The sequence below is a fragment of the Aquila chrysaetos genome, chromosome 24, assembly GCF_900496995.4.
Source record: "Aquila chrysaetos chrysaetos chromosome 24, bAquChr1.4, whole genome shotgun sequence".
In the NCBI taxonomy this organism is placed as follows: domain Eukaryota; kingdom Metazoa; phylum Chordata; class Aves; order Accipitriformes; family Accipitridae; genus Aquila; species Aquila chrysaetos.
In genome coordinates, this window is record NC_044027.1 from 17216430 (window position 1) to 17237254 (window position 20825).

At 54.2% G+C, this 20825-nt stretch overlaps 2 protein-coding genes, 1 long non-coding RNA gene and 2 other non-coding genes across 8 annotated transcripts; 4 read left to right on the top strand and 1 right to left on the bottom strand.

The window, feature by feature from the left end:
- The first annotated feature begins 51 nt into the window (after positions 1–51).
- On the top strand, positions 52–1997 carry MRPS2 (mitochondrial ribosomal protein S2). The gene is made up of 4 exons (XM_030000023.1): positions 52–151; positions 242–304; positions 541–670; positions 1063–1997. The coding sequence occupies exons 1-4, from the start codon at positions 124–126 to the stop codon at positions 1604–1606; spliced, it is 765 nt and encodes a 254-aa protein (XP_029855883.1). The 5' UTR covers positions 52–123; the 3' UTR covers positions 1607–1997.
- A 515-nt stretch (positions 1998–2512) lies between these two features.
- On the top strand, positions 2513–8642 carry LOC115335119. 2 transcript variants are annotated; one of them, XR_003921365.2, is made up of 6 exons: positions 2513–2577; positions 2847–3024; positions 3593–3649; positions 4464–4513; positions 5690–5739; positions 7700–8642. It is a non-coding gene; the product is annotated as an uncharacterized LOC115335119 (long non-coding RNA). The 2 variants fall into 2 exon arrangements; XR_003921364.2 differs by lacking the exon at positions 2513–2577 and having other exon boundaries at positions 2584–3024.
- Positions 3841–3973, top strand: LOC115335503. The gene has a single exon (XR_003921447.1). It is a non-coding gene; the product is annotated as a small nucleolar RNA SNORA17 (small nucleolar RNA).
- On the top strand, positions 4554–4687 carry LOC115335504. Its single transcript, XR_003921448.1, has one exon. It is a non-coding gene; the product is annotated as a small nucleolar RNA SNORA17 (small nucleolar RNA).
- A 1611-nt stretch (positions 8643–10253) lies between the features above and the next one.
- On the bottom strand, positions 10254–18236 carry DIPK1B (divergent protein kinase domain 1B). 3 transcript variants are annotated; one of them, XM_030000355.2, is made up of 6 exons: positions 17935–18236; positions 15414–15536; positions 14829–14963; positions 12503–12610; positions 12127–12303; positions 10254–11494 (listed from the first exon to the last, which is right to left on the bottom strand). In XM_030000355.2, the coding sequence occupies exons 1-6, from the start codon at positions 17995–17997 to the stop codon at positions 10682–10684; spliced, it is 1419 nt and encodes a 472-aa protein (XP_029856215.1). In that variant the 5' UTR covers positions 17998–18236; the 3' UTR covers positions 10254–10681. The 3 variants fall into 3 exon arrangements, with proteins under 3 accessions (XP_029856215.1, XP_040975807.1, XP_029856216.1); XM_041119873.1 differs by lacking the exon at positions 17935–18236 and adding an exon at positions 17307–17404; XM_030000356.2 differs by lacking the exon at positions 15414–15536 and having other exon boundaries at positions 17935–18234.
- Positions 18237–20825: the final 2589 nt, after the last annotated feature.

Genomic DNA, 20825 nt, shown 5'->3' on the forward strand with positions numbered 1-20825 from the left:
GAGGAGGGCACACGGACCGGGCCCGGCCCCCGCTCCGCCGCGCAGGAAACGGAAGGCGCCGCTTGACCTTCCTCCTCCTCCTCCTCCTCCTCCTGCTCGCCCTGCGGCCGCCGGGCACCGAGCATGGCGGTGCCGCGGCTCCTGCGGGCAGGTGAGCGGGTCGTTCCCTTCCCAGCCCGGCCCGCCCGTGTGACCCCTCCCCGTGTGACACCCCCCCCACCCCGTGTTTCTCTCCCCGCAGCAGCCCCACGGCTCTACAGCAGCGTACCGGCCCCGGCGGCGGCGGCGGCGGCCCGGCCCGGCGGTAAGTGCTGCCGCGCACCGGCCCCTTCCCCGGGGAAAGAGGGGGGGGGGTCCCCCGAGGCGGGCCCCTGCACCCCCGGCACCAGTGAGCGGTGTCCTTGCTGGTTTCGCCAGGCCTTTGTTGCAGTCAAGCGGCCGTGGGTGCATCAGGGCTCGTTCTCCAGTCCCGGCTCGTCCCCTGCAAACGCAACAAGAGGAAATAATGATTTATTTTATTTTTTTCTTTCCTTCTCTTAGCTGTGGATGACAAGCTGCTGTCCGAGCCTCTCAGCCACCCCGACTTCTTCAACGTGAAGGAGCTCTTCTCCCTGAAAGATCTCTTTGATGCTCGGGTGCACCTGGGGCACAAAAAGGGATGTCGGCATAGGTGAGTGACCCTGTTTCGTGATCCAGCGCTTGTTGATATCAGGAGTGTTTCCCTAGGCCGTGTCAGCCTTTGGGGGCTGCGCTAGATGGGTCTGGGTCTGGAACTGCCCACACAGACCCGCATTTCTGCCTCGGCATGGTTACTGCCCTGCAAAAGTACAGGGACCCCGCTCAGGTGGGCACTGAGCGGGGTGTGAGACCTGCAGCCCCCTGAGGCCGGGTGGGACAGACGCTGTGCACAAGGGTTCTCTGCAGAGAGCACCTCTGGAATCGGCTGGGAGTTGGAGTGCGGGAGGGGTTCGGTGGGGCCACACCACGTTCAGAAACACTGCTCGATGCCTGTAGCACCCTGTCCCCGCGTCCCCTTGTGTCGCCCTCCCTCTGCCGCTGCAGGTTCATGGAGCCCTACATCTTCGGCTGCCGCCTGGATCAGGACATCATCGACTTGGATCAAACGATGCAGCACCTCCAGCTGGCCCTCAACTTCACCGCCCACATCGCCTACCGCAAGGGCATCATCCTCTTCATCAGCCGCAAACGCCAGTTCTGCCACCTGGTCGAGAGCACGGCGCGGGAGTGCGGGGAATACGCCCACACCCGTTACTGGCAGGGCGGCCTGCTCACCAACGCTCACATCCAGTTCGGGCCCGGCGTCCGCCTGCCCGACCTCCTCGTCTTCCTCAGCAGCCTCAACAACGTCTTTGAGCCCCACGTGGCCATCCGGGATGCTGCCAAGATGAACATCCCCACGGTGGGGGTGGTGGACACGAACTGCAACCCCTGTTTGATCACCTACCCCATCCCTGGGAACGACGACAGCCCCACCGCCATGGAGCTCTACTGCAAGCTCTTCAGGATGACCATCATCCGCGCGAAGGACAAGAGGAGGCAGAGCGAGGTCTTCAACGAGCTGCGGAGCAAAGCGGAGGGCAATTAGAGCCCTAGGGACAGGCTCGGCCGTGCCCAGCGGCTTGGTGACGGGTGTCCTGCTTTGCTCCCGCGGGCGCTGCGGGACTGACCCTGCACCCAGAGCACCAGCTTTTGGCAGAGCTGGGCTGGTTGTGGAAGGGAACCCCGCCAGCTCTGCCGCAGCACAGAGATCCCGCGGCGGTCACAGCTGTGGTGGGTGTCTAGCTCAAAATACAAATTATCCGGAGCGATGCAAGGGGAGACGGAGCCAGGCCAGACCCGGCTCCTGTCCTTGTGTTTGTCCCTGTTGCAAGGAGGTGCCTCTGTCCTGTGGCCTTCTGATTCCCGAGCTGTGACCTCACGTGAAACCGCTTGTATCTTGCGTGTCTTCTGGACAAATAAAGACCCCCGTGATCCTTTTTCTTTCTTCCCTTGTGAAATGGGAAGGTACGGGGGAGTCTCTGGCAAATGTTTACGGTGATGGGATGGGGGGGGGGGGGAAGGGTGTCACAAGGCTGGGGACCCTCAGAGCCTTGCAGGCCAGGGGCGTGTGGGGGGATGCGAGGCTCGCCGGTGCCGGTGGGTCACAGGGTTGGAGGGTCCCTGTTTTGTCCCACCGTCCAACCTCTGCTGTCACCGTGGGGCGTAGGGGACCGCAGGGTGCAGCTGAGAAAAGGGAAATTCAGCCCCTAACACGCCTTGTGTCTCTGGGGGAGGGCTCAGGGCAGTCCTACAGCGTTGGGGGTCAGGCCCAGCGTGGGGAAGAGGTCTGGGCCAGGGGTCCCGGTCCCGGTCCCGGTCCCGGTCTCGGTCTCGGGTCCGGTGCGGGTCCCGATCCCGGCACCGGCCGCTCCCTGCTCTGCGTCCTCCCGCCCAGCAGGGGGAGCTCGCCGGAAGCAGAGGCGCTGCGCGGATTGTCGCCGCGGCGCTTCCGCCCGCCCGCCGTATATAAGCGGAAGGCGGGGAGAAGGCCGCCCTTTCGGCTGGGCGGCCGGCCGGGTGAGGAGCGGCGGCGGGTCCCTCTGCGGGCAGCGGGGCCGGCCTCTCCCTCGGTCCCGCTCCGTCCCGGCTGGGTGACGGGAGGGTCTCTGGTACCCTCGGGCGGGGGAGGCCGCAACCGCCCGGGGGTTGGGGAGATGCTTTCGCTCCCTCGAGCGGGGAGGCTTGGGCCGACGGGGAGGCCTCGGGCGCGGGAAGCCGGTACCGGCCGAGGTGGGCCCCTTCTGGGCAGGGCTCCTGCCGCACTGACCGCGGGCTGCTCTCCCCAGGTCCTCCTTCCCGCGCCATGTTGCAGCGAAGCTTCTTGAGGGCGGTGGCGGCCGGTTCCTCTTCGCTTCTTCTCCCCCGTCGCTGAACGAGGGAAAGCTGCGGCGTGAGGACATGGCTGCGGACCGGCAGGACACCCCCCCCTTGCTGTGCAGGAGGAGGAGGAAGGTGTGAGTGGAGGTACGGGTGGTTCCTGTGTCCGGCTGGGTGGGCTGCCTGCGTGTGAGCTGCTGGTCTTACTGATCTGGGTGACACCACCCCCGCAGGAAAATCAGGCTTTAGTCCCCAGTCTTGCCTGCTCCCCCTCCCCAGGTTTCTGGGCCTCAGACGGGACAAAACGTGCCCCGCGCAGCCACATGGCTGGAGAAGGTCAGGGAGAGACCCGTAGGTCCCCTGGGCCCCGTCCGGTGCTCAGTTTCCTTCAGGCACTGCGATGTTCAGTGTATGTTATAAACTGATGTATAGGAAGGTACTAGGATTAAGGTGAATAAGGCAAAGGGATGTGCTTCCAGTGAAGGAGGGGAGAAAATAGAGGGCTGCCACCTTTCCAGGTTTCGAGGGAAATGTTTAAAAACCGATTTGAGTAACTAAAGTGAAAATATTAAGCAAATTATTTTTTTTCTTATATTTTAATCTTACGGTTTTCAGTGAAGTGGTGCAGTTCACAAAGAAGCTTGTTACGCAATCAGCTGAACACTTGTTTGTTATTAACTGCATTCTTCCTTTCTTCTTATTTGTCTCTCTTCAGCCTGGCAGAAGACAAAGGGTGAAGTGAAAAAAGATTCTGTGCCTTGAAAAATCAAGGGTAAGTGGTGCTTAACACAGGCTGTCCAAGTAAGCTTCAGCCACCTTGGCAACTCTCTTAAGAGGTGTGTTACATTTACATCTACACGTGCACCAAATACCTTTGTAATACTACTCTCTGAGTAGGTGATATAATGTTCCTGTAAGTGCCTTTTAACTCACCTTTTTCAGTCTTTGTGGGCTTTTTTTCAACCTGCCACAGGCGTTGCAAAGGTGGCTGCTGTGGCATCTTTGTGTCATTAGGTGGCAGAGAGAGACAGGCTATATTCTACGCTCGTTTGTTCTGAAACCCGTGAGCATTCAGAGTGATTGATAGCCTGACATTATTTATAAATAGGATGGTTAATAGGAGACTCCTGAGAAACTAAGCCTTCCCTGTTCTTTTTTTAAATTGCCTTAAATGTGGGGGCTGTACGTAATAGAACGGAAAGGTGTTCTGTTTGATCTGTAGTGGCTCTGTAGCAGAAAGGCTGTGCGTGGCTTTCTGATTATTTAGCCTTGAAAGCGGTAGGATCCTGTTGGTACATAGACTTGTATTACAACAGAATGAGTTGAAGTGATCTGTCTAAAGCCACATGGCAAGTTGGTGACATCACTGGGAGCACATCCTGGGAGTTGCATGCTGGCAGCCCTGACCCTGTTCCTCTCCGAAAGTAAAAATTTGCCTGTGCTATGCATTTATTTCTTTACCTTCCCTCTCGTACTGGGCCTTTCAAATTTCTGTTGCCAGTGAAACAATAACCATATAACTAGGCTTTGAAGCGTGTCTAAATATATAAAATAAATGCTGTATGTATCTTCCATTTCTTTTTCAGAGAAGGCCGTGTGACATGGCAGACCCAGGAGGTCTTCTCAAAGACCTGAGGTGAGCAGCAGCGGATGCAAGTTCCCCTGTTAAATAGCTCCATGCCCCAAGTCGTGTTGCAGATGTGGCTGTAGTGCCATGTTTGTGTCATTAGGTGGCAGAGAAGAAAAGGCAATGTCTTTGCTAGTGCTCTGAAACCTGTGAGCACTCGGGAATGATGAACAACCTGACAATTATTTCTTGCTTTTCCTGTTTTTTTCCTTTAATGTTAATCTTAAATCATGAAGGATGGACAGCTGTGGAGGGACAGGGTACAGAAGCTAGCCCTGTCCTTCAGTGTGGCAGACAGTCGTTCTCTTAATGAATACCTTGTTTATGTGACAGATAAGAGATGTGACTGATTTTTCTGCCGTCATGTTCTATGTTTTAGAAGTGAAACTTCTATGTTTTACTAACACACTGTGTTAAAAGCTAATTCAGATTTCTCACTTATCATATCTTTTATTGTTATGGAGGAATGGCAAACTCCAGCATTATTTATTCTAATAGTCCTGAGTCCTTGGAGATTTGCTCTCCTGACACGTTAATATCATTAGGGGTCAGAGATGAAGAGGCTTCCTGTGCCCAAAACTCGTTAACTGCTCAGAGATTAGTAGCTTGACAATGTTTCCATGTGTACCTCTTTCTCCAGAGAATCAGCGGAAGATGGAGCAATTTTAACTGCATCAGGGGAAGGTCCGTCCTTTTATTTGCAAGGATAAATAGAACCGACAGTTCTATTCTTGAATTCTATTTTTGCCTTCAACAGTCCTTTATGGCCTGCAAGACATCCTTGCTGGCTGCCTGTTCTGTCTGTGAAAGGGCACGTCTTGAGTGTTGCAGGGTTTAGCATTATGTAGATACCAAGAATCACACCAGGGAGTGGAGGAGATGGGGGAAAAGGCACTCAAGTTTGTCGTTTCCAACGTATTGGCATGATCTAGAAACAATTGGGTGTGGATTTAGCATGTGGAGAAAATTGCACCCTATTCCCAACACTAATAAAACACTCAGCCAACAGCATCTTGACTTCCAAGGGTGCTGACTAAGTTTGACCAGAAGATGCAATCGCCAATCTTCTGAAATGCAGCTTTATAATCATGCTTGCTTTTGGGGTGGGGAACAAAACAAACAAAACCCAACCCAACACTTCTTCCCCCAAAAAACCCAAACCAAAGGTCTTTTTCCTTCTTACAGTTACTTTTGAGAACAGGACTGAGTTCTGGAACTTGCTTCAAATATTGAAGGTATGTATTACGTCACTTCTTGGAAATGCACCTAACCTCAATGCATTACCAAAACAGTCAGTGTCTGCGCAGAAGTCCTTGGGTTGGTACATCTTGTCCTTCTGACTTCTTATGGGACACGGACAAATAAAACAAAGAATGCTACTGCATACTTGCAGAAAGAACTAAAAATTCAGTATTTCTTCATCTTTTTTGCTGACAAACCTCTACTTCAGGTGGAGTGCTTTTTTTAAAGTCCTTCTAAACTAACTTTCAGTAAGTGCAGCAGTGGAATGCTTTCCCCTGCTCTTCCCAAGACAAGATCTAGCCTCCTTGTGCATCATGTTCTAGCTGGTAACACAGCAGACAAAAAGCAAAAATATAATTGAGTACAATGTGACTTTTTAGTTGGTTTCTGCTGTGTTTATGTGCTAGCATGATGGCAAAGGAACTTGACCCCCAAGGCAGTGAGCTGCTAGGGAGAACAGGTATCAGTATATCCTAATAGCTGTGTGTGTCACTGTCCTTTCTCGGGTGATGTGGCACACATGAGCCTCTCCTGTGCTAGTGTTATTAAAACAAGTGATGAGAGAAGCTCTGGCTACACATAGATAGTATTGTGAAACTCTGAGAGGCTTTGCAGTGACTAATAGCTTGACGAATCTGGCAGTGCTAAATGGTGGAAAATGTCCTCATTAAATGGGCATTATGAGGGCCAAAGGTGCCATTAACCAAGCGGGTAGCTGCTGGCTGCAAAATGAGCCATTTAATTGGGAAAAGTCACTGCCTACCAGCAGCGGCTTTGGAAAAGAATGCTAATAAGGTTGTTGGGGATATGGTTATGCAAAGAGGCATGCCTTAAGATGTGATTCTTCTATTTAAATTTCCTGACTTTCTTTTAACCCTGAAATACATATTTGAGTTTTTTCATCAGACTTTACTCGCATCAAGGGTCCTGTAGGGGTGGTAAGTGCCTAATGAGTCTCTCTTTAGAACTGTACTGTGTGAGACATAGGATAGCTATTAAAATTTTCCTAATAGCATTTGCTGTTAACCACCTTCCCAAGACTGAGCAGCCATTCCAGGCTATGAATATTGCTTTACTGAAAGAATTACCTGGCTGCCAGCTGTGGAAAAGATGAATATTTTGTATTAAAGTGGTTTTGAGAGAAATTAAAAATCTTACTGCACATTAACTTAGCCCTTCATCATTTAGAACTGGTTTATGTCATGGCTTTGAACGCTGGAATAAGCCCAGCTTTTCTTCCTCTGCACTATTAATAGTTTGCCTTTGCATTGAAGTTGGCAAACTCACCTTTGATTTTTAGGGACCCTAAGAGTGAAAGAGTAACCACAAGCAGGCTCCAGCTATCATGCCGTTAAATTATCACTTTCCTAGACTTGCCAGAGTGCACTGTGCTTAGCCAGAAGACTTTTTTCAAAACCTTTCTGATGTAGTGGCAAAGAGCCTCTCCTAAAGTAGTCTCATTTATTAGTGCCATCTGCTTTCTGTCACTGCTTTAGGTCCTGATCCACATAAGTTTGCGGGCACTTGGCTTCTGCTGACCGCAGTGAATACAGCTAGTGTAAGTTAAGGTGTTCCTGTGGTTCTGGACTGAAGTAAATTGCTTTCTGAAGTTTACTTGTGAATCATGATAACCGAGCCCAGCTAATGACTTTCCTAAAATTTGGTTTCATTTTATGAAGCATTTTTATTTCCTCTGGGTTGTGAAAATTCTTTGGACGGTCCCAAGACAAACCTGATGTAATTTTTCAATTAGCTGAAAATGTTGCCTCTGAAATGAAAAGCAATTCTCTGTCCCAACTAGCTGTAGTGCCTTAGCTCAGGTACTGTACCATAGTGAACAGCAGGACTCTGGATGGTATGGATTAATTAGCTGCTCTAGTATTGACACTCATTGCTAATTTTTGCTGGCTGTATTTGAAATTGTCTAACATATTGGGCTTTTTTTATTTGCAGATCGTGCCTTGAGTTTTAGAATTTCTAGCAAACCTGGCTACAGCAAAATAAATGGTTGGCAGTGTCTGCATTTGAAGATTCCTGAAACTTCATCTTTTCTCACACATGGGTTCAAGCACACTACAGCCAAAGTGCATGCGATGCAGCTTGTGGTTCTGAATGTTTGCTGTAACCTGTGTACTCAACTGTCTGTCTAAAAAAAATTACAGCTGTTCTGCTCCAAGTGTCCCTTCTGCTTTTGCTGTACTCCTGTTGAATAGTCGTAGGAGTTGCAATCTTGCCTTTCTCCCAGTCATCTCGGCTCATGTTCTAAAAGCACTGTTGTTTCAGTCTGTGTTTTCTCTACATGGTTAAGAAGAATTTTTAAAAAAAACCCCAAAAAACTAAATAAAGATGCCACCTACAATAAGTCTGAAATAATTATGCTTGTGTATTTGTAGCACCACAAGTAGTATTAATTTTTAACCATTTTAGGATTTAAGACTTATTTGTGGATATGAGAGCTAGGATGGTTTTTTTTACTTTAAACAATGAAAGGTAGAAGTCTTGCTGCTTACCTCCATCCCCTTGTGGCATAAATCTGTGCTGCTAAAGCAGCATCTGGTGAGATCAGGTTGTCAGTCTTTCAGTGTTCTGGCTTTTCCTCTTTTTCCAGCTAATGTGGGAAATCTGGAGACAGCATGAGTGTAAAATAGCTTTGCCTTTAGTCATTTTTCTCCCATATTGCAGTGTAGCTTGTAAACCATAAGCACGTGTCTGAAAACACTTGTGCTTTTTATTAGTGATGAACAAAACTTGGTGTTCTTGGGGTGTGTGAGTCGTAAGTTATGCCTGGAGTGTCCACTCCTGTTGCTGGGGTGTACAGATTAATAACGTAATGTGACAGTTCTTGTCAGAAGTGTCTTTATTTGAATAAAGCTGCCTTGGCTAGTTCTTTAAAGTACAGGGGCTGTCTTTCTCCTTGAACTTCATCTTTCATCATAAATGCTTAAAGTGATTCTGATATTTAAGATTCTGTGGATAAGCAAGGAACATGGTTGTTTCCCTCTTTTCTAGGTGCTTACCTCCTGTTTTATCTAATACTGCTTTTGGGGATGGGAGCAGTGGGGATTAAGTGTAATGGGAATGCTGCTTACCTGGACAAAATTTACTAGTAAATTACAAATGGAGAGAGGAGGATGAAAAATGGCTTTCCTGAAAATCTGAGGAGAGGATTTGGCATGGTTGTTAGGTTCCTTTTTCTAATAGCAGAAGAAAATTAATTTGTCAGTGGAGCTGGTTGCCATGGGAATGCAGGACAATAGACGAGGAGCTGGGGTGGCTGCATGGAGCCTCATTACCGAATTCCAGTCCTCGCCTTTGCTCTCCACCACACACTCCCGTGCAGGTGAACCAGTGCTGTGCCTGGACATGGGGCCTTGACCACCTCTGGACTGCTCGTACTGAATTAAGGGTGACTCCGAGGGGCTGAGGAACTTGCCACCCTTCAAACACAGAAACCTTACAAATGCTCAACCTTCCCACAGATGAGTTATGTTGCAAAGCCAACTCCTCTGCGGGAAGTGAGCTACGCTGGCTCCCTGCTAGATTTAGAGCACTGTTGACACTGAAACATTTCCTCCATAAATAATACTGAGAGGTAATGATGATCCTATAGAACTAATAGAAGGAAATACTGGTATCTCTCCTCCAAAGGCCTCATAAATTTGCAGCCATGACACCACCGATTGCCTTCACAGGCTATATATACTGCCAGATGTATTTTTTTCTTGGTGATTGTACTTCAGATACACGCTCCACTTCACTAAGCAATTGTTGGCAAGAGCACTGGCATACGGTCCATCAGCAGGAATACGATTGTGCTGGGAACACAGCAAGCTCGGGGTAGTTTACATACTCTACCCATAGTTTTAAAAGGTTGCTATAATTGAGTATTTAAAGGGAACGGACTATATTTGGAGACCTGGTAGTATTTACACAGTCAAACAAATGTCTTGAAACCAGCTGAAAGCTTGCCTGGAAATTCATTTTAATAATGAGAGAAGCACTGGATTATTCTGGTATTAATCTTTAACCTCGGCAGTGCAAGCCCAGCTTAGTTTTAGGAGAATTAAACCGAGAGGTTGGCTTATCCCTGCTCTAAGTATTGTGGGAAGTAACACACGGAACACATACGTTAACCGGTCAGGATTGTTCATGTTTAGCCCTTTTCCTTGGCCCTAGATGCTTCGGAAGCCGACACGTGAGAGGGAATGGCCTGTGCTGCCAATTTCAGACCGCGAACAGGAGCAGCTGGGTGGGAGCCTCACACAAGCCATCACATCGCCGTCTGGGGTCAGGCACTTAAAAAAGGAGTCAAAGAATTGCCGGGATTCTCCACTGTGGAAAAGACAGCTTATCTGCTTCCTAAATTACAGCTGGATCTGACAGTAGATGACTCAAACACTTAAGGAGAGACCTTTGAATATGGAAATCTACCTTTTTCTCCGTTTTAGATCACAAGCAAGCTGGTTACTTAAAAGGCTGCTGTTTCGCTATTGATGTACTGGTGTGATTCACGTAAAAGCTATTTATTTACATCAGAGACGTTCATCAAAAGAAGATGTGACAAGTACAGCATGAATGATTCATTCTCATCTCTCTGCACTGCTTTCCTGTTAATCAAGAAACAGTTAGATGCGTCCAGCTGGGCTCCGCTTCCTTATCGCTTTCCGTGTCATCTTCTTCCCCCAAGCCCGTTCAGCCCAGCTCCTGCTGTCCCAGCTCCGCAGCACGCTCTTGCCGACTGTATCGATGATCCTGCTGGGCGGTGGAAGTCATGATGCTTGGTTTTCCATGAAGGAGAAGGGGCTGCAGCTATGCTGAACTCCCTGTGTAGGGTGTTTTTTTTCCTGTGGGGGAGAGGATGGAGAAACAGGCCTTCAAGCCTTGGACTTTACTCCAAGATTGCAGATTCTAAACTCCAGGGCCGTGCTTCCCCCGTTAGGAATATTTGGTGTTTGAAATCTTCTTCCAGAGCAAGGTCTTGAGGTTGTTTAGCACGAGGGAGTGGTGCACTTCCATCTGGCTGGCCAGGCCACTGAGGGTCATGCAAGTTCGGAGCTGTTTCTGCAGCTCTTCTTTCAGCTCCAGCGGTGCTCCGTACAGCAAGTAGTCCTGCAGCAACCCGCAGACCTTCGCCAGGTTGGGCTGCACCACGTCGCTTTTGCACTGCTTCATGAGTTTGTCGCATGTCGCCATGCAGTCCTTCCCGTAGGTGCAGTCCACGTTCTGCTCACAGTGACGTCCCTTGAGGAAACCCCTGATTGTCATCTCCGTTGCCACCTTCCTCAGGTTGACCATTTTGAAGTCGTATTTGTCGTTGTAGCCCACGTTCTTAAAGCTGGTCTCGCAGATGTAGAAGTTCCCGTAGGTCCCGTGGAATATCTCCTCCACGAACTCCAGAAGGCCGATGGCGATCTTTGCCCGCCGGGGCCACGCTGGTGCAAACCACTGGTGGATGATTTGGTGGACGACTGAAGGCAGCAGTGACTGGAGGAAGGGGGGGACATCCACTCCGTAGAGGGAGGTGTGGGGGATCTTCTCGGTGACGTAGAGGTCCCCGCAGTGCCCCAGCAGCTTGGAAGTGTGCTCTTTCTCATGCAAGGACAGCATTAGAAGAAACTCATTGAGCTGAAGTAGCGCCCAGATGGATTTGGCCTCTGCTAAAGACACTTTCCCATCCCGGTTCACATCTGCTGTGGTGATGATCCGGCTCACCAAGGCTGCAAGAGAAGGCTGATCTCCCAGCTTGGACTGTGAACAGAACAAGAAGTGGCATCAGACCCTTGCGGCTCTCTCTGGGCTTTGTATCACAAAACTGAACTGGAGAAGCAAAGAACTGAGCTTGGGAGAGGATGAAACAGCCACCACGCTCGAGCAAATTCAGTGCCGTACCATTGTGTATGGTTGGATGGATTCAGCTCCAGCAGAATTTTACCAGCTTCGGGGCTGCTCTAGACCCAGGTGGGAGCAAGCTTTTGAGAGCAAAGACCGGGCAGCGCTGCTGTCCCACCGCTGCAGCAGAAGCCCTGCACAGGGGTAACCGCTTCAGCGGTGCCAGCACTGCCAGGGCTGCCCGTGGGCTTGTGAATAAGCTCTGCCCAGCACAGATCCCACCCGCAGCCGCAGTAGAGTGGCCTACAAGGTTGCTGCTACTAAAATCTTGCAAATAAGAATTCCTGCGTGGGGATGGAGGTTTTTCTCGGCTAATCCAGCACGTGCTCTACAGAACACCGTAAGGAGCCCTGCCCAGCACCCAGCAGCTGATGGGGGAGCATGAGCCAGAGGAGCTCTTGTTTAAGGGGAAGGAAAGACGCATTTAGTCTTTCTGAATCACGAGTGGCATCCCAGGCCCACAGGATCCCGGAGGGACCCTCCGCACTGACCTTCAGGAAGTTGAGGAGCATTTCTTTGAACTCATCCATTGATGTCCCTCGTGTCGGTTTGTCAAAGAGGACCACGTCCCTCTTGGGCACAGAGTCTGGGTGACTGTCTGCCTTCAAGGCTTCTTCAATGCCACATTTGATGATCACCTCCCTCTCTCTCCAGAGCCCGCTGTAAACCTACAGCAAAGGAGAGGGGATATGTCCAAGACAGGAGAAAACAAGAGCAAGTGCAGAGAACTAGTTTCTGGTTCGGTTAGGGATGGGTACCAGGGATGGGGTGAGGAGTAGAGGTGCAGGGAGGAGGACATTTCCCGGGTTTGATGCTTGCACCCATTCCCTGCTGTGCGGTGGTTTCCCCGGCGGGGCAGAGACCTACCTGCTGGGTGGGAGAGGAGGAGAGGCAGTGCTGGAAGAGGAGGCTGCGCTCCTCACACAGGTCTTTGCACGTGGAGCCAGAAATGATTCCTTTCTTGTACTGGTCACACTGGAGAGGGGAAAGCAGAGAGAGAAGCTCAGCAGGGGCAGCTCCCCGTTCATCCAAAGAAGTCCGACAGATCGAGGCACATTCCCACAGCTTATGATCTGCGGCACCCCAAGCACACGCGCTGGGGACGTGCAAGCCCCCCCCCAGCCTCCCATGCTGCAGCCAGCCCTGCTCCCGTCACCTGCTGTGCCCAAACTCCTCAAGCCCCGTTCCTGCAGCAGGGCTGGGGCCAGCACTTTGGTTTTTCAATTTACCGTGTGTAACAGAAAGCATCATCAATGCCACCGCGTCCCCGGTGAGCGCATTTCCTCTGAGTTCGTATGAGTCTCTTATGCAAGAGAAAAACACCCCTTAAAAGAGGCACATCTGATTGCAAACCCACTCAGGCTGCTTGGAGGCAAGAACAGTATCTCCAATTGCTGACCATTTCTTTCCTTCCTGGGATTCCAAGGTCCTCAAGCACAGAGGCGCTGCTCAGGGTCACCACCCCCATATCACTTTGGCCTTGGATTTGGCAGCCCACAGGGTGCCACCAGCTGCAGGGCACACGGACCATGCCAGCACAGCATTCAGCTGCCTTCGGGCGATGTCTGCACCTTGGCAGCCATTTCGGCCAGTTCAGGGTGTCTGGAGGAGAGGGGAACGCCTGGTGCTCAGACTTTCGTTGGGGAGCTGTAGTGCCAGTTGCTCAGAGTCCAGCCCCTTCCAGCACCCCCAAACTCCCCACTCTGTCTTCCAAAGAAATCCCAGCCCAAAATCTTCTCTGCTCTAAGACCCAAATATTTCTACTAGCCCCAGAGCAAGGACTTTAATGGGGGAGACACGGAGAGAGGAGTGTGTAGGAGCAGCTGGGGCTGAGCCCCGGCCAAACGGGCAGCAGCTGTGGGCAGAGCTCCCGGCTGCAGGCAGAGCCCTTTGGGTGCCGTGGGCAAGGTGGGGCTGGGCTGGCAGGGACCCCCCTCCCCGAGCTGCTGGAGGGACCGCAGGGGGATTTGCTCCTGAGTGCTCCCGCTGCAAGTCCAGGGGGTTAGGGGAGCTGCCAGGGCCGGAGGAGAGGGCAGCGTGGGGCTGGGTGAGGATGAGGATGCATGGGCTCAGCAGAGCAGCAGCCCCTGCTGTAAAATGGGCTGGCTCCGGTCCAGGCGGTGGCAGGGACAGGGACAGACGGTGGCTCTGATCCGCAAGCGGGATGGCTGGGTCGGGAGCTGGAGGCATCCCTGGGCATGAGAGGCTGCAGCTTCTCAGCAGGGCACAACAGCCTCAGGGCTGGAAACAGGAGCTGCAGAAATTCACTGCATCTTTTCCCTCTTTTTTTTTTCCCGACATGGATGGGAATTAACCCTTGGACCTGCTCACAGGGGACACGGCCAGATGCGGCATCTTAAACCCCAAGCTCAGAGCAGGAATTAGAGCCTGGGACCCCGTGGTCAGAGTCATGCAGAAAATCAAATTAAACGATCGTCGCTGTTGTTATGGCAATTCCTGCCTCCCTTCTGTGCTGAAGGATTGATGAACGAGGCATTTTCAGACAGAGCCTGGCGTCCCCCTCCTCGCCTAGGCTGGGCAGGTGACCTGCTCCCCTGCCACGGGGCTCACACCGCAGTCCCAAAGGAGCCTCACTTGGCTGCCAGCCCTGGGGATGCTGTGGGGAGCAGGCTGCACCCTACCGCAAACCCCAGGCAGGGGCAAAACGCATCAAGCCAAGCTCTCGCGAGGGGCCTGCCCTTTGTGCACGCTGGTGCTTTCTTTAGGGCACGCCAGTAGTTACAGATAGGCACCCGTGGCCTGGCTGCTCCCCTTTTTTCAATGGCTCTGGGGAGGTCGGGGGTGCTGGCGCGATGCTCTCCCTGCCCGCAGATCCTGCTCTGACATTGCAACTTCATCTCCACAGACATTAATCTGCCCACGTCTGTCTGGCCTGCCCTGGCCTGCTTCCCTCCGACATCTCATTAAATTGTTTCGCCATCGCCCTGGCAGGATAAGGTCACCTCTCCCGCTCCGAGCTCCGCGTGACGCCGGGGACGGTGCCGGGGAATCAGCTGCCGGGAGGGCTCCTCGGCCCAGCTCTAGTGCAGGATGCTGCCCCGGCGCTGCCTGCCCGGCTGCAAGGCACCGCACAGGGCTTGGGGGGCTGGAAATGGGGCTCCTGCAGCCCCCCTCACCCCAGTACCCCGAACTGGGACCAGCACGGCCGCGAAGACTGCTGGCCACCACTCACGATTATCATCCGGCAGACGTGGCCGCGGCAGAGCTCGGAGTAGGACGAGTAATGCATGTATGCCACCCAGCTGCCCACGAAGATGCCCAGCCACACCACCAGCAGGTATTTCACCTTGATGCCCGGGAGGCGACTCTGGAAGGAAAAGAAAACGCTGGTGAAGGCCAGGGCTCTGCACGGGTTGGCGGTGGCTGGACAAGGACGACTTCTTTTATACAAACCAACCTGAGCACTGGTGAAACCTTCAGCCTTTTTTATATATATTCACCAGTCTATTATGCAACTCCTGCTGCAAGTAGGTCACTTAAAATTCCCTAAAAGCAGGGAGATTACAGCGCTGGGCTGCGAGGAGCTGGATGCCGCGCATCCCCGTGCCTGGGAGCTGCAGCCGCGTGTGCCCGCTCTCCTGCCAGTGCGAGGAAAGAGCCCGCTGCCCTCTGCAACCCCCGGGTTCACCGTCGGGGCTGCAAGAGGCTCTGCTCCTGCCTGGGGAGACCCTTCTCAGCAGACCCCCCCTTGCACAGCCCCACGGACATGGGAGGCTGCCACTGCCAGCTCCCGTGTGGGAGCGGGCGAGTAACAAACCTGGAAGCGCACGGGTAATACTCCATGCAAACAACTCAGAGGCTCGCAGCGTGATTTTGTTTTCCTGGCTTCGTTTCTTCCCCTCTGACCCTGCAACAGCAGCACTGCTGCCATCTGGCCTCCCTGCAATATAAGTTGTTTACCTGACCCGTATAACATAGCGCAGATCCCTGGCAGTTCCTAAGGGCAGGGAGTTAATCCTTGCGTCAAACACCCCATTCCCTCCAGTTTCTATAGATAATTCCTGCTTCACAGCAGGCCAAGAGAGCCCTTGGCCAGTGGCCACCTCCAAACCCTCCTCTCTCCTTGCACTGTGTGAGCCAGTGAGACCATGACCTGCTGCTGGGATAGGGCTGGATCTGAGCGGATGCGGCACCGTTACAACCTGCCAGGGATCCTCGCTCGAGTCTTGTAGCCCAAAACTGCTCCCACCTCCAAAATGCCTCCACCCTGGCCCCTTGCCAAGCGCCGTAAGGGTTTTGCCCCATGGATGGCAGTAACCAGAGGCGGTGGAGCCTCCTGCCCTCCTGAAGCACCGGCTGCAGCCAGCAGCTCGGCTCGCCCCGGACCAAATGAATGGGCTTCACAGGAATCGGCAGGCAAGGGTGAAAGCAGGCAGGTCTGCCTCGAGATCATGACATTTTGCATGTTAATTGGAAATGCCAAAGTGTGAAGCAGGCCACGATGCCCGGTCTGCCTGTCGAGCAATGGCACCGCTAAATAATGCCTGTTAAAGAGAACCCGACCATGGCAAGGACTTGGCAAAGGATGGGTGGCTGCTCCTGTGAGCTGAAAACCAGCTCAAGTCCCTGAAGTCAGACATACACCACTGCGACCCGTAAGATCCTCGCCAACACAGCAGCCCCCCGAAAACTACCCAGTGGTGGGGACATGACCCACCAGGCCCCCTGCCCTCAGCAAAGGGACCCTTTCCACGGACTTCCAACTAGAGACACGTCTTGGGGCAGCAAAGCTCTGGAATGGCCAAAATGTCGCTTTTTGCTTATTCAGACCTAAAACCCATCACGTTTCTGGGGCAGAAGGGGGGGTCAGGACTGTGACCTCAGCACGGCATAGGGAGCACTGGCTTCATCATCCCCTAAATGGCAGAAAGAAACGTGGAGGTGGGGGATGCATTGCAACGAGATGTTCCACTGGGCTTTGGTAGTATTTTGGATTCATAGCTGGTGCTGAGGTTTCCTCCAGGGGCTCAGTCTCAGGGGATGGGGGGCTTCCCTGCCCGCTGCCTTCCCTGCCCACCGCCTTGGCTGGCAGCCTGCGCCAAAGGGTGTTATCCTTCGCTTGTGTGAGTTGCTGTGTTTAGTTTTAGGGCGACTGTGGGGGACTGGGAAGTGACTTTGGGCTGGAGCTGACTTCAAAGGCAAAATGGATGCAGCATCACAAAATCCTGCTTCATCCCCGCTGCTCCCCTGCAGCACTCTGAGAACACGGGGGTTGTTTCACGGTGGGTCCCAGCAGCGGGGACCGTGCCAGAGCTGATGTGCTCCCAGGGGCGGCTTGGCATGGCTGTCACCCCCCCCCTCCCATGGGGTATCTGCGCGGGTGATCCCAGTGCAAGGGCTACCCCCAACTCCCACCCCACCCTCGCCCTGCACCCAGCTTCGCCCTCCCTGACAGACCCAGTCCCCAGCCCCTGCCCACCGCCGCGGCCCCACGCAACCGCTCCTCAGGCCTTTTGTCTTGGAAGAAGACAGCTTGCGGGGGCGGCTCAGCAGCCAACTGCCCATCTCCCCTGGGAGCAAAGCTGCAGCACCCATCCAGCTCTCGGCTGTCCTGGGGACCCACAAAGCCACGTCTCTAAATGCTCCCCTCGACCACGCAGCCCTTCCCGCACCCCGTAAGCCCAGGGCTTTGCCCCAGCTCTGCACCCACCTCCTGCCAGCACCCTCTGCCCACCAGATATCCCCTCCCGTGTCCTCCCTTCTCCCCTCCAGCGGGATGACCTCTCTGCTCCAGGACCTTCACCAGAGTCAAGGTTTCTCATCCCATGGCTGCAGAGAAAACACCCAGGACAGCATCCCCGGCCCCATCACCGCTGGGTCCCCGGAGCACTGAGACAGATCCCCAGCAACACCCCCCCTCCCTCCCTCCCTCTGCCAGCTCAGGGATGGGAAGAAGGGGAAAAAAAGAAGAAAAGAAAGGAAAAGAGGGAAGGAGTCATCCCTGCCCTGCACTGCTGCATCGGCTTCTCCATTCACCGATGCGGACTGATGGATGGGCTGCCCTGGTGCTTCACGGCCGGTGCGGCCCCCCCCCGCAGCACCGCGGAGCGCGGCGCGGGTTATGCAACCGCCTGCGGCTCCCGGTGCCGGTCCAGGTTCCCCCCGGGTGCCGGTCCAGGTTCCCCCCCCCCGGTGCCGCTCCCCGACCCCCCCCAGCCCCCTTCGCACCGGACCGCGGCGGAGCATCCCTTTGTGCACGGCCGGTGCCAGGATGCGGAGACGGGCATCACCGAGCCCCCCCCCCCCCAAGACCGGACCACCGCCCCCCCCCCCGGTACCTGCAGGCCCTTGGAGAGGGGACAGAACAGCACCAGATGCACCAGCCGCCGGATCCTCCGCATGCTGCGGGCGCCCCGCGGCCGCGGGCCTCAAGCTCCGGGGGGCATGGCCGGGCTGCCGCGGCCCCCGCCTCGCCGCCGGGTGCCGGGGTTGGGGGGGGGGGGGGCGCGGGGGGACACACACACGACACGACCCACACCGGGATTTGGTGGGAAGGGGGAGGCGGGGACCGAGCCGTGCCGCCCGCTCGTACCGCCGCAGCGCGCCCGGCCCGGCCCGGCGGGGCTCAGCGCGGCTCCGCCCGGCTCGGCGCGGGGCGGCGCACGCAGCTCCGCCGCAGCTCGGGGAGGCGGGGGGCTGCCGCCGGGATCGGATCGGATCGGATCGGATCGGCTCGGCTCGGCACGGCCCCGCGGTATCAGTCCTCACCCCACCCGCCCCGGGGTCCCGGGAGGATCGCATCCACACCGGGTCAACCCAACTCCAGGGTTCCCCATTTGGGGATCCTAAGCCGGCATCCCACCACACAGCCCCGGGGTTTCTCCCCACCCGGGGATCCCAGCCCCAGGTTCATCCCACCGTCCTGGGGTCCCACGCTGGGTCCCCCAGCCCCGGGGCCCGTTGCTGACCCTGGCAGAGCGGGGTTCATCCAAAAGCCGATCGCCCTGGCCCTCAGCACTCGCAGCAGCTCAGGTTTTATTTAAAGCTAGTTCGGGTGGCAGCCTGGAAGAGCCCCCTCCCCGGTCTGCAGCCGGTAACCTACGAGCACGGCCGGGGGGCTGCATCCCCCCCACAACCCCAGGGCTGGGACCGGCCATGGCCCCTACTCGTTCACCTCTTCTCCATCTCCCTTCTCAATCTCAAAGCCGAGCAGCAGCAGCCGCTGTCCTCCCCGTTTGCATTGCTTCTGGGCAGGGAAACCTCGAGGCAAGACAGGGGCTGCTTTGTGTCCGGCACCGGGGGACAGCCTCTCATCCAGGGGGGCTGCAGTATATGTAAGCGAGCTAGAGCAAGGGGGAAAGAGAGACAAAAATATGATGGAAAATGGCCTGGGAGGGTCAGTCACAAGGCCATTGTTTAAGATAATTCCTCGCTCGCTGTTAGTAAGTCTTCGGATGATCCATTTGTCCCCTTTTCATGGTTCAGATTGCTTCCTTCCATTTGAACTGGGCTTAAAATGACCTTTGAAAACAAGCTGGTTGCTTCGTACCCAGCGGTTCCTACTTGGTGTCAAGCACCAGGTGCCCAAGGACTAACGAGAAAAAGCCTTTGCTGGCCTAATCTGAACAGCGGTGATAAATAATGAGCATCACAACAAAACCGAACCAAAACACCCCAAATCCTGCGGCTTGTTTGCTGCCTTCTTTTAACATCGAGGAGATCCCTGCTGCTGTCATGCTGTGCAAAGCCAGCGCAGCACCCTGACCTCCACACTCGCCTCGGAACAAGCAGACGTTGCCCGCGGCGTTGCTTCAGTAACGGGCCGGGTTAACATCTCCTCGTCTGCCTGCAGCTCTCGTTCGTGCAGGTTTTTACGTCCTGCTGAAGCCAGGATGGTTCTCTGGAGCTTACACAGCTTATTTATAGTTTTAATTAGCGCAGTAAAAAAGAGAGCCTCTGTGATTTATTTTTTTTTATGGTGGGGTTGGTAATTTGGAAAACAGCGGGGACAGCAAGATGCATTGCTGGGTGCCCTATAGCTGAGCCAGCTGTGAGGATGAGGAGGGTCCCCAGGGGTCCCGCTGCTGCGACATGCTGCTTTCTTTCGCAGCTACAGGGAAATAGCTCTTCTACTCAAGCACCAATAAATTCTTTATTTCCCTCCCAGCCTGAAGATGGTTATTTTCACGCTCGCCTGAGCCTTCCTCAGCAGGATTTGGCTCTCACCACCCTTGGTGCCTCCTCGGGAGGCTGAGCAGCAGCAGGCAGCTTTGCTGCCCTGCCCACCCTGGGCCCCTCACTTCTGTCCCGACTCCTGGCTGCCCAGCCCCATCACGATTAAGCACAGAGATGCCTTTTGGTATTTGTCCTGCCGGGGCAGCTGCCTGCAGTGAAGTCCCCACTGTGCCCATGGCACAAATTCTCTCCCGCTGCCTGGGCTCAGCAGAATCCCACGCTGCCCACGAGCGCTCCCCGGTTCACCCTCCTGCTGCGGCTCCCTGCACCCTGAGCCCTGATTTCGGGGGGTGAGCAGGATTAAACCCTCGTCGGGGATGGAAAATGACACACCTGGGCCAAAGATGAGAGAGGCTTGAAATGCCACGGACCTCTGCTGTGGGGCTCGGCAACGTGCAGGGGTGGATTGTCCGGAGAATCTAATTAGGAATGAGCAGGCCTTCCCGAGCTGTAATACGCCAAGTAATTAAGTGATTAGTATTGATCGTTGGAATGCCTAATGAGCAGTTATCACTGAATGATTAATTAATCCAATCAAAAGAGTAATAAAAATTCTGCAGGTGTGATTATATCTTATATTCAATGTGTAAGGGCAGTGAGATCTCTCCCTGTGCTGCCTGTATCCCGTTTATATCCCAGGCACATGGAGGACCTGCCACCAGAGATGCTCGTATTACCGCCCCACTCCCACAGCCTGGACTGTCCCTGTCCAAGGGGTCTCTCCCCTTCCCAGAAATCTCCTGGCACTGCCAGGCCAGGCTCCCGGCAGCCGGCAGACATCCAGAGCTGCTCTGTGTGGCACGGAGGTGAGGAAGGTGGTCCCCCAGGAGCTGTCAGCATCCAGGAGATGCTGAAAGCAGTCGATGCTGATGTCCTCCCTGGGAATCTTTCACTCACTCCCTTGATTAAGTCGCTTCAGTTTCTCCTGGGTCACTCAGCCCACGAAAGCCCTGCTAATCTCCGCTAAACCCACAGTGTGCAGCACGCTCGCCTC